This window comes from Erythrolamprus reginae, chromosome 1 (assembly GCF_031021105.1).
Source record: "Erythrolamprus reginae isolate rEryReg1 chromosome 1, rEryReg1.hap1, whole genome shotgun sequence".
Taxonomy (NCBI): domain Eukaryota; kingdom Metazoa; phylum Chordata; class Lepidosauria; order Squamata; family Dipsadidae; genus Erythrolamprus; species Erythrolamprus reginae.
In genome coordinates this window covers 247,138,115-247,151,182 of record NC_091950.1, presented here as the reverse complement: position 1 = coordinate 247,151,182, position 13,068 = coordinate 247,138,115, and the positions used below count along the sequence as shown (strand labels likewise).

Sequence of the window (13,068 nt, the reverse complement as noted above, 5' to 3'; positions counted from 1 at the left end):
AATTGCAATTACATACTCGTGTGCAAGAGATGTTCTTGTCTTTGTAAACATGTACTACTATCACTGGCCAACAGAAGCATGTAGCATTCTTTAGAAGGACCAGAAGGAGTTCTCATTGCCACACTCTTCATTTTATCAACCACTCCTAGGGCTTCAGTTAGTGGAAGACTAGCTTTTGGATTGATTGATTGATTTCCTACCAGTCATCTAAGGCTTATGGGTACAATCATGACAGTGTCTTATTATCTCTAAAAGCAATGATGCTTATTTCTAGATGGTTTATTTTGGGGAAATTCTTGATATAAAGTTTTCACGAAAAAATGTGTGGAAGTTTAACAGTTGTTCAGAATGGTAAAGCTGTTGAATCAAAGATAGTAGAAAAATAGATACTGTCAGGTGGGTTTCAAAAATTTTAGCCAGGGGTTCGCTGCCCAGTTGCTAGGTGGACGGGCCCATGGTGGGTGTGGCCTAGTCAGCCTATACATCAGGGCATGGGGGCATTTTTGCCCAAGCCTCTGGGAGGATGAAAACAGACTTCCCAATCAATCAATCTGGAGGCAGAACAGGCCCATTTCCTGCCTCCCCAAACTTCCAGTGGGCCCATTTTTCACATACACACCCAAAGCCTCTGCGCGTGCTTTTCACTTACCTGCCTTCAAAATGGGCCACATGGGGACTTTGGGGGAGGCAGCCAGGAGTAGGATTTGGGAGTTCTCCGAACTGCACAGAATCTTAGCTAGAGGTTCTCTCGAACCCCTGCAAACCCCCACCAGCCCACCCTGCTTACTATATAATAGACAAAAGCTGATAAGATAGTAGAAAAGCATTGTAACATACATATATTTATTCAGCTCTGAACCTTTTCTTCCCTCCTAGGTTTCTGAGAAGGGATCTCTGACTGCTGAAGAGTTTGCAAAGCTTGTAGGAATGTCTGTGCTTTTAGCCAAAGAAAGGTAAAACCCCTCCACATATTGTGATTTTGATGTCAGAAGAAATTATAAGCACTGAATTGACTTGATTATAATTCAAAAATATTTTACTCTTTTTTTGCAGGTTACTGTTAGCTGAAAAGATGGGCCAGCTTTGCAGAGACGATTCTGTAGAAGGCTTGAGATTCTATCCAAATTTATTTCTTACCCAAAGCTGATTATTCATTTTCTCTATTTTTCTCTTATTTAAATATGTTTGCTAGATGCAGTCTGAAGAAAAGAATGTCAAGAGATATATCCATTTATATCATGATTTTGCTAAATTGTAATGATGCACCAGTAATGCACCAGGCAGGGAAGAAGGGATTAGCTATGTGTAGAATGAGAATAACACTCCTAAAAGCTTACAGGTATCATGACACTGCAGCTATTTCAGGTCTTGAGAGCAAATTGGCCATGAAGATCCATTTAATGAGTTTTTCAAGAGAGAAGGAAGAAAGAGAAGTAATTTTAAAAATAATGGAGGGGAGGTTATTTGCAAGGCTAGACAAATCAACAAGTAGTCTATTTGTTAAATGTAGTCTCCCTATTCCATTTTTACCATGGATTTTCATCTGCAACTTGAAATCAATAAAATATTAACAGTAGGAAATTAATATTTCTAGAGCAGTCTAATGCAAAATAATATTAAAGGGTAATTTATTTTAGAAAGGTCCATATTTTAGGAACAAAACTTCTTATCTACATTTGGTTGTAATTATTTTCAAAGGAAGAATGGATCAAAAACTGTTTTGTGTATGGCTTCATGCTGAATGTTAAAACAAGGAGCGCTGTGAACTCAAATTTCCTTCCTTCCATTCTTTGATTGTTGATCCTACAAAGTTTCTATTTTTGTCTTTTCTTTGGCATAGCTGTGAAGGGCATTCGCCATGGGTCTTTCTAAGCCAGGTGGTGTTTTATGTTTCATCTTTATATTAAAAAGTAAAGATGAAAGATTTACTCATTCTTTATCTTGGAAAAGTGTGCTAGTACTGTATCAGTTTTTATATGAACAAGAAGAGAACTTTGATTTCACAAGCTATCTGTTATTTTTTTACTAATTATATCCTATAAAATATCAATAATCTAATTGCCCTGTTATTCTGTTTCCAGTTCATACTTGGATAGCCAATAGAGTTTTAGCATCAAGTGTGTCTAAAACATACGTTAATACCAAAATAAGGTATTAAAGTTTCCGTGTAGCTATTTGTATTAATAGAAATCATTTGAATGTTTATTCTGATAATAAAATACAATTTAATTTTAAATGTGTAAACTAAAATGCAAAGATTGTACTTTGTTACATTACATTTCTGACTCTATATTTATATTTTCAGTTGAATTCACTTAAATTTTAAAACCTAGAGAATAAGTCATTTTGCCAGAGCAATCTTTTAAAAAGTTGCTGTCATCTCCCATTTTGATCATTTGATGAAACTATATTTTTGTTGTGCAATATAACAGCTGATTTTATACTTCTAATTTTTTGCTACTTTCATATATTAAAGTGTTATGTGAGGCATTCCTGCTAAGAAGGAACACACAGTATTTTTCTGTGATTATAATTGGCAGCAGTTTCTGTCGATTTCAATAAATCTGTTTAAAACAACCAGTGTTTATATCATAAGTGGTGTGCTTGTCAGGGAGTCTTCTGAATTAAATTTAGCTTGGGTGGGCTCATTGGGAGGTTGGTTGTCCATAACTGGAAAAAAATACATTAAGTTTGTAAATTGTTCATGTCTTAATTTGCAAACAGAATCGGTGCCTTTGTTCTTGACATTTTTCTTTTCAAGAAAATACGTAAAGAAATAGACTACCCTCCCTTTCCTTGTGTGATTACTTTCAGGGAATGGTGTATCCTGTTGTTGAGACAGCATTTTTTATGATTTGTTTTTGTACACTGTTAAATCAGTTAAGTGGTGCTTGAACCTTGTTCTGATCATTAGAAAATTGGGACGTCCTTTTTTAAATGTCTTAATAAAAGTGCAGTGAAAAGCAAACCCACTTCCTACTCTGAGAGAAAATGTAATAGGGAGACGAAACTACCAAAGATCCATCAGTAAACAGTCCAATCAAAGAATCACTAAGACTGCCTCCACCCACACTGTTATGCCAGGGTTCTCATTAATAGCCCCAGTGAGAGAGGAATGCAAAGTCAAACACACACACACACACAGGCCAGAAGAAATTAAAGTAGTTTATCTGAAACAGTGTTAAAAGCACACATGTTTAAGCAGAGTCAAATTTCTGTCACCCAGATAACAGTCCTGGAATGCAGTCAAAAACAGGAACAAAAGAGAACAATTAAGACAGCTGTGATGCCTTACAACTCCCCCTTCTTTGAGTCCACAAAAGTTAACTCTGAATTGTCCAAAGAGTCAATAGAAATCCTGGAATAGTCCAAACCTTGGCAATGATCCTTCTCCAAACAAATAAATGCCCACATGCGCAGTCTCCAACACCCGTAATTTATCATCAACCCCATTAACCTAATTGCCTCAGCAACAGGTGTTCTCCCTTATCTCCGATGATATCTGCACAGTTGGTCCTTTCTAGCCATGAGCCTGCGCATTCGGACATCCACCGATCCTCCTAGAAGTCTGATGACTCACTAATGGGGTCATTAACTAATGGGCTGGCTGCACCCATCTCTCCGTCTGATTCTGCTTCCCTCACGTCTGACCTTGGCAATGAATCTTCACTATCAGAGGCTTCTGGCAATAATACAAGTCTCTGTGACCCTGAGGATTCCCCTAAACCAATGTCTAAATTCCCTGTTGCAGGAGCTGGCCCCAAGCCAACCAAAACACAGACAGGCAAGACACCAGAATATAAACTGCAAGGAAACAAGCTCAGAGAGCACCAAGAATCCCTTCAGGAAGAAGATGACATAGGAGACCTCCCTTACTGCCGAGATTCTCATCACCTACCGGAAGGTATGTATTGTCTTTGGCTGCTACTTCAAGGTTGCCATGGAGTGGAATTAGCTGAGTTCCTCTCAGCTGGTGTAAGTTTGTTGTCTCAATCTGGGCAGCAAGGTGAATCTTGGTGAACTGGTGCAGAAAAGTATTTAAATGGTAGAAAATCTTAATACAAGGGTGAGTACTGGTGACAGACTCTTGCAGTTACAGATCTATAAACTCTTGTAACCTATTTTAGAATGACTAAACAGACGTCTCCAAGATGCTTACACAAAGGACAAAAACCACTAGTACCTCCTGTTCATGTTGCCCATCAGATAAACACAGCTATTATAAGGAGTCATTGTTTGTCTCAACCTACACTAATTCGACTAATTCCATCTTGAAAGCATCTTAAGTAGCAACAGTAACTTTATGATCAGCCCTTGCATTTATGATCTTCTCAGATCTGTATGCTTCAGCAAAGTATACAGTGGAACCCCGACATAAGAGCTGCTCTACTTAAGAGCAACTCGAGATAAGAGCTGGGAGGGGAGAGATATTTTTGTTCTACTTACAAGCCCAAATTCGAGATACAAGCGCCAAGGAGCTGTCTCCTGAAGCCAAACGCTAACTTCCGCGTTCGGCTTCAGGAGACAGCTGCGAAGCGGCGCGCGTGTTTTAAAAGGTTGCAGCCGGCCTGGGGGGCTCGGGGGGTGCTTGCAGCTTTCTTTCTTGCTCTTTTTCTTTCTCTCTTTTACCTTCCCTTCCTCTATTTCTTCTTTTCTTTCTCCTTCCCACCTTCTTCCCTCCCTCCCTCCCTTCACTCATTTCTCTCTTACTCTCCCCTTTCATAAGTTTCCTTGCTTCCTTCCTCTGTTCCTATCCCTTCCCCCTTTCTTTCTTTCTTTCTTTCTTTCTTGCTCTTTTTCTTTCTCTCTTTTACCTTCCCTTCCTCTATTTCTTCTTTTCTTTCTCCTTCCCACCTTCTTCCCTCCCTCCCTCCCTTCACTCATTCCTCTCTTACTCTCCCCTTTCATAAGTTTCCTTGCTTCCTTCCTCTGTTCCTGTCCCTTCCCTCTTTCCTTCCTTCCTTCCCACCCTCCGTCCATTCATTCACCCATTCCTCTCTTGATCGCTTAAAGCCGGTCCCTGGTGCAAAAAGGGTTGGGGACCTCTGTCCTACAGGATTGGGTGGCAGAGAAGTTGAACATATGTAAATTTAAAAGTTAAAGAAAGTTTACAAGTTAAGTGAAAGAAACTTCATTATTCATTTATATGTACATGTACATTTCTTCATTAAAAACATGTCTTTCTGCATAATTTAGACTAACTTTGTGAGTTTTTTGAGGGCTGGAACCAATTAAAATTATTTACATTAATTCCTATGGGGAAAAGTCGTTCGAGATAAGAGCTGCTCGACTTAAGAGCCCAGGTCCGGAACGAATTAAACTCTTATCTCGAGGTACCACTGTACAGGTGAAACTTGAAAAATTAGAATATCATGCAAAAGTTCATTTATTTCAGCAATGCAACTTAAAAGGTGAAATGTAATATATGAGAGAGACTCATAAAATGCAAAGCAAGATAGTTCAAGCCATGATTGGTCATAATTGTGATGATTATGGGGTATAGCTCAAAGAAAACCTCAAATCCCCCATCTCAGAAAATTAGAATATTACATGTAATCAATAAAACAAAGATTGTACATAGAATCGGATCTCTGAAAAGTATAAGCATGCATATGTACTCAGTACTTGATTTGGGCCCCTTCTGCAGCAATTACTGCCTCAATGCGGCATGATATGGAAGCCATCAGCCTGTGACACTACTGAGGTGTTATGGAAGACCAGGATGCTTCAATAGTGGCATTCATCTCTTCTGCATTGTTCAGTCTCATATCTCTCATTCCCTTGGCAATGCCCCATAGATTGTCTATGGGGTTCAAGTCAGGTGAGTTTGCTGCCCAATCAAGTACAGTAATCCCATGGCCATTGAACCAGTTTTTGGTGCTTTTGGCAGTGTGGGCAGGTGCCAAGTCCTGCTGGAACAGGAAGTCAAAATCTCCATAATGTTCATCTGCGGAAGGAAGCATGAAGTGCTCCAAAATCTCCTGTGTTGACCCTGGACTTAATGAAAGACAGTGGACCAACACCAGCAGATGACATGGTTCTCCAAATCATCACAGTCTATGGAAACTTCACACTGGTCTTCAAACATCCTGCAATGTGTGCCTCTCCATTCTTACTCCATACTTTGGATTCTTTGTTCCCAAATGAGATGCAAAAGTTGTTCTCATCAGAAAAGAGGACTTTGGACCACTGAGCAACAGACCAGGTCTGTTTTACTTTAGCCCAGGTAAGACGCTTCTGACCTTTGTTGTTCAGGAGCGGCTCAACAAGAGGAATACAACATTTGAAGCCCATGTCCAGGATCCATCTGTGTGTGGTGGCTCATGATTGTTCTGTCGGTCTCTCTGGTAGACTCCTCCCAAAAATTCACAGGTACAAATTTCAGACACACACACACGTTTGAAAATTCAAAACAATGTTCTTTATAATGAAAATTCACTTAACCTAAGCCCTCTTTTGGTATAGCAAAGAGTACTCGTCTCCAAACAAACTGGCAATTTGTACAAGTCCCTTATCAGTTCTGTGATACTTAGCTTGCAGCTGTGAGGCAATTCACAGTCCTTCTTTCACAAAGTGAAACACATTTTGCTCTGGTTTAGTTTCAAAGTGGGGAAAAAGCAGCACACAAAAGGTCAAAGTCAGTAAAGCAGTCACGAAACACAACGATCAGATAATCCTCCACAATGGCCAAACCCACACGCTGCTCTTTATAGCAGCCTCACTAATTACCACAGCCCCACCTAACCACAGGTGGCCTCATTTTCTTTGATAATCTCTCAGTTGTTGTTGCCTATGCATCGCTCTCCGCATGCGTGGCTGTATCATTAACTCTTGTTCTGAATCCAAGGAGGAGCTAGATAATTGATCTCCTTCTGAGCTGTCAGCCACATTCTCCTCCCTGCCACTCATGTCTTAGTCAGAGGAGCCTTCATCATCAGATTCCAGGGGTGGGGGCAAAACAGGCCTGCAGCATGTGGATGTCTCCCCCACATCCACAGTCCTTGGGGCAGGAGCTGGGCCAGAGCTAACCACAACATTGATGCACTGACTCCAGCCTCAATCCACTCCTTGTGAAAGTCCCCGACACTTTTGAATGGCCTTTTCCTGACAATCCTCTCCAGGCTGCGGTCATCCCTGTTGCTTGTACATCTTTTTCTTCCACACTTTTCCCTTCCACATAACTTTCTATTAATGTGCTCCAATACAGCACTTTGGGAACATCCAACTTCGTTTGCAATTACCTTTTGAGGCTTTTCCTTCCTTCTGGAAGGTGTCAATGATGGTTTTCTACACAACTGCCAGGTCAGCAGTCTTTCCCACGATTCTGACTCACACTGAACCATTTAAAGGCTCAGGAACCCTTTGCAGGTGTTATGGCTTAATTAGCTGGTTAGAGTGGGACATTTTGAGCCTGGAATATTGCACCTTTTCACCATATTCTAAATTTCTGAGATTGTGGGTTTGGGGTTTTCATGAGCTGCACCCCATAATCATCACAATCATGGCACATCATGGCTTGAACTATTTTGCTGTGCATGTAATGGATCTCTCTCATGTATTAGTTTCACATTTTAAGCTGCATTACTAAAATAAATTAACTTTTGCACAATACTTTAATTTTTTGAGTTTCACCTGTAACTGTAGGAAGAGCATAAGGGAGTAACTGCTTTGCTTAATGACTGAGTTTCCGGTCTCCATTGCGGTCTGTAAACAAGGAGTGTATACCCAGCTCGCTTATATACATCTATTTCATTCATGATTTTTGACAAATTTTCAATAGGTCTGTTCATTTATCTCAGGGAGGGCTTGCTTTCATTCCCACCAAAATGATCAAGGTCTCTGGCAACTCTATCCACATGGGCCATTTCTACCTTATAACCTTTTCCAGTTGAACCGGCTCTTACAAGCATTATTTAGCCTTTTTACAGTAGTTTATTGAAATGTTTCACCCATTTTTCGGGTCTACCGAATGGCCCTTCAATTAGAATTCACTAACAAATCATCACTGTCCTGCTGTCAAAAGCCCAGATCGAAATGGAGAAATCTTGCTGGCTATTAGGCTTAGCTTAAGGAAGTGAGTTCGATGTGTGTTTCTGTGCAGAAGTAAGGAAACACGCGCATCCTGTTTCTAGCTTAAAGGAAAAAAAGTCAGTGGCCGGAGAGCGAGCCTGTAGCTTTCAACCAGCAAAAAAAAACCCGTTTTCGCCCGTCAGGTTTCCTCGCCAGATAAATACGTCCCTCGCACCTTCCTACGGTAATTGAGGCAGCCACTTCCAGATAAAAAATAAAAATAAATAAATAAACCCCTGAAAACTACGGGGGGGGGATTCACCCAAAATCTCTTAACCCTCCGCGCCAAACCTCCACCTGTCTCAAAGAATTCTGCCCGCACCACGTTTCTTTCCCGCCTAAAAGGCGCGGAGATTTTGTTTCTTCAGGCAAATGAGACGAGCGCGGTGACGAACCCGATCCTCTGGGTTCCCACGACCGCGCGTTTTTTTTATTTTTAACCACGGGGCAAACTTTGTGGGCACCGTCGCGCGCTTTCCTCAACCCGCCGGTCGGGGAGAAAGTCCTGCCTCGCCTCACAAACGAGTCCCGCAATTCTGAGCGGGGGCGGGCGGGCGGGGAGGGGGAGCTTTCCCCGCAGAAGGGCGCGGTGAGAGGCGGCGGGACGCGCTTCTTTCCCGACCCGGCTGGGCTCGGCGGCTGCGCCAGCGCTTTCCAGTGGGGCGGGCCAGCCAGCCTGTCCGCTTCCCGTCTCTCCCCCACTCTCTCTCTCTCTCTTTTGCGCCACGCCCGAGGCCAGAGGCGCATCTCTCTCCGTTCCCAGTTCAGGCGCGTCTCCTTCGGTAGCCGAGGAAGAAGAAAAGTCTCCGTGGGGCTCCCGCTCCAGAGATGAGCCCCCGACGTGGGGAGAAACGGGCCGGAGGTCGGCGGGGAGGCCAGCTGTTGGTGCCCCTGCGGATTTGGCTCCTCAGCTTCTTCACCTGACGCCCCGCTGGAGCGCTTCTTCCTGAGAAGTTTCCCCTTCGAGGCTGGATCGCTTTGCGCTGCCAGGGCGCGCAGCCGAGGATACAGCGCCCCGCGCTCCTTTGGAGCGCTCGTTTTCCTCCCGCTCCGCCTGCTAAGCCTCTTGTCCCGCAGTTGCCCCGGCGCACTTTTGAAGTAGTAGGCGCTTACCGTAAGTTATGGGTTGGCAAAGGAAGAAAATGCAATGTATGTTTGTGGGATGGAGGTGGGGGTTATTTTTCCTACTACCGGTAGCAGGGTTTGCTTGGGGAACGCGGTTTAGGTCACCACAATGGAGCAAACTGTAGTGATGTCCCTAACAAGAAAATGAGGCAAAAATCACAAGAGCTGTCTCGCTTAGCAACAGAAATTTTGGGCTCCACTGTGGTCATAACTGGAGGACTAACTACCTTTAAAAAAAATATTTTATTAAGTTTTAAAAACTATACAGAAACAAAAAAAAGGCTATAACAAAGCAGACAAATGTCTTCACATTTTACATTTCTGTAACACTGAAAAAAGAAAATTTCTATGTGTATACACTGCTCAAAAACATAAAGGGAACACTTAAAAAACAGAATATAACTCCAAGTAAATCAAACTTCTGTGAAATCAAACTGTCCACTTAGGGAGCAACTCTGATTGACAGTCAATTTCACATGCTGTTGTACACATTCAACTTTGTACAGAACAAAGTATTCAGTGATAATATTTCATTCATTCAGATCTAGGATGTGTTATTTGAGCGTTCCCTTTATTTTTTTGAGCAGTATTTATATCTACCCCATTATTAATATATCGCAATAATAATTTCCATTGGTGTTAATATTTACAATTACTATTAATTACTCTTTTTTATTATTTCTAGCCACTTATAGAATTTTTCCCACATGGTAGAAAACTCTCTCTCTTGTTGACTCTGTAGTTCAAAAGTTAAATCTTGTCATTTCAGTGCAATCCATCAATTTGTTGATTATCGTGTTCTCTGTCTGGGGATTTCCATCCTTCCAAGTCTTTGTGAAGGATAGTCTGGCAGCAGTTAAAATGTGTATAATGAGATAATGATTTGCTTTACTGTGTTACCCCTTAGTAATTCCCAGTAGGTGTATCTCAGGTCTTAATTCTATTTCACACTGTCATTTATTTTATCCAGGTGAGGACCTACTGTACCATGTTGCCAGCAATAAGCACTTCTTTATTTTTTTTAAAAAAAAACCTCTGTAGATGCTGCTTTTTCTTTGTAAAACAAATTCAAGGATGCTGGCACACATATTGCACTGTTTTTGTTCATCCTTATTCAAAAGTACAGGTAGTCTTTTATTTACAGTTGAGGCCAAAGTGAGACCTTTGTTAACTGAGTTTTGCCCAATTTTACCACTTTTCTTGCCATAGTTAAGTCAGTTGTTGAAGTTGATAAGTTACTAACCTGGTTGGTTAACTGAATCTGGCTACCCCATTGACTTTGCTGGTCCAAAGGTTGACTTTGCTGGTCCAAAAGTGATTGCATGGATGGCCCTGGGAAACAATAATGGTCATAGAAACATAGAAACATAGAAGACTGAGGGCAGAAAAAGACCTCATGGTCTATCTAGTCTGCCCTTATACTATTTCGTGTATTTCATCTTACAATGGATATATGTTTATCCCAGGCATGTTTAAATTCAGTTACTGTGGATTTACCAACCACGTCTGCTGGAAGTTTGTTCCAAGGATCTACTACTCTTTCAGTGAAATAATATTTTCTCACGTTGCTTTTGATCTTTCCCCCAACTAACTTCAGATTGTGTCCCCTTGTTCTTGTGTTCACTTTCCTATTAAAAGCACTTCCCTCCTGGAGCTTATTTGACCCTTTGACATATTTAAATGTTTCCATCATGTTCCCCCTTTTCCTTCTGTCCTCCAGACTATACAGATTGAGTTCATTAAGTCTTTCCTGATACGTTTTATGCTTAAGACCTTCCACCATTCTTGTAGCCCGTCTTTGGACCCGTTCAATTTTGTCAATATCTTTTTGTAGGTGAGGTCTCCAGAACTGACTGGAGACCTCACCTACAAAATATGAACTAGTCACAAAGTATCTGAATTTTGATCCCGTGATTTGTGGGAATGCCAACCAGGTTGCAACTTTGAAAAATGGTCCTAAGTCACATTTTTTCAGTGCCGTTGTAACTTTGAATGGTCGCTAAATGAACTGAGGACTACCTGTATAGTTTTTAAAAGATTTGTGATTCTTTTGTGTACCAGTCTGTTTCTGCTCTGGAGTTTTATCAATTCAGTAAAATCTGGCCATGTGCGGTTGAACATGAAGTCATTATTTCTTGTCCCAACATGATTTTTGGATTTCTCTCTTAGAGTTTCATTGATTGCTCTAATACTCTCTCCACCGTTTTTTTCTCTCTCTTCTTCTTTCACCGAATTTCAGAGCTACCCAATAATTTCTGTGCAAACTAATGAAGTATGTAATTGAAATCCAGATCCCTCCAGGCTAAGAGAAGAAAACATTAGAAAGAATCATGACGGGAGCTAGTCTGCAATGGGAAAATAAAGTGATCATTAAAAGTTAAAATAACTTTAAAGGATTGTCATAAATACAGAGAGTAATGTGTTCTTGTCAGTATTGAAAGTATGTTTAAAGGGCCTAGCTCAGCTTTGTGTCCTGAAGTAGAATTGCATTGTGCATGCATACTGTATATTTAACAATTTTGCAGTGACACAAAACCTTTGGTTAATTACACAGCTTATGATGCCAAGGCACCTTTTTGGATGCGTTTGCCATGCTATGGCAACACGATCTGTATCTAGTCTAGGCTAGCCCAACCTACATATTCAGGTGTATAGTTGCTGAGATCCTGAATTCATGTAGTTAGCTTTTGCACAACTTAATTAAGTATAGAGAAGAATCAGTTTCAAACATCTGGTTCCCAAAGGTCTTCTTTGCAATTCTTAGTTACGGTACTTATTTGCATAAAAGTCTCAGTGATAGCTATATGTTGGAGGCTGATGCTCCAACCAGTGAGACCACAGACTATACTGGACAAAGATGATGGACATTAGATTGAAAATATAATTTCCATTGAATGTACCCCAATTGAATGTACACTTTCTATTAGGCGTTATCAGTAACTTGTATGAGAAAAATGTTAAATATTTGGTGTTACACATTATAAGAGCTGCAAGAATACGCAAAAAAATGGAAAAAATCCACACATCCCCAGCGACAAGGAGTTAATCAGGAAAATCTATGAATGTGCAGAAATGGACCGTTTGACTATGGAACTGAACGATCAAAAGGACTCAGATTACTATGCTATTTGGATGAACTGGTACAATTGGATACAAAAAAGAAACACAAATCAACAATAAATGATAGGATGTCATAAATGTATAAATGTAAAAATGAACAAAATATCAATGGAATGTGAATACAGTGTTCCCTCGATTTTCGCGGGTTCGAACTTTGCGAAAAGTCTATACCACGGTTTTTCAAAAATATTATTTAAAAAAAACTTCATGTATTTTTTTATGTTTTTACTTCATGTATTTTTCATGTTTTTCCCGCCTGATGATGTAATATGTCATCGCCAAACTTTCGCCTGTCTTTAATAAATATTTTTTTAAATAAACTTTAATACAGGAAACATGCTGAGTAATAATCTAAATGGTTGCTAAGGGAATGGGAAATTGTAATTTAGGGGTTTAAAGTGTTAAGGGAAGGCTTGTGATACTATTCATAGCCAAAAATACTGTATTTACTTCCACATCTCTACTTCGCGGAAATTCGACTTTCACGGGTGGTCTCGGAACGCAACCCCCGCGAAAAATGAGGGAACACTGTACAGTACATGGATGTTAATCCACCTGAAAGTAATATAAAGTATTACGTAAATATTAAAAATCAATAAAAATATTTGGAAAAAAGAAAAGAAAATACAATTTCAAGGGAATGTGATAGTTTGGAAAGTCTAAGAATTAGGACTGCAAGTGCTCCTATAACTAATAGATATCATCTTTTGATTTTTATTTCCATGGCTTTTGACTTCACAGAAATGTGTAAGA

The 13,068-nt window shown here is 40.4% G+C and overlaps 1 protein-coding gene across 4 annotated transcripts in view; it reads left to right on the top strand.

The window, feature by feature from the left end:
- VPS36 (vacuolar protein sorting 36 homolog) overlaps window positions 1-2,577 on the top strand; it is a 353,187-nt gene extending 350,610 nt beyond the window's left edge. For all 4 annotated transcript variants that reach the window (XM_070732790.1, XM_070732787.1, XM_070732789.1 and 1 more), the window contains 2 exons: window positions 877-953; window positions 1,054-2,577. In XM_070732790.1, the coding sequence (XP_070588891.1) occupies window positions 877-953; window positions 1,054-1,147 (171 nt within the window). In that variant the 3' untranslated portion in view covers window positions 1,148-2,577. The remainder of the gene's footprint in view (window positions 1-876; window positions 954-1,053) is intronic.
- Window positions 2,578-13,068: the final 10,491 nt, after the last annotated feature.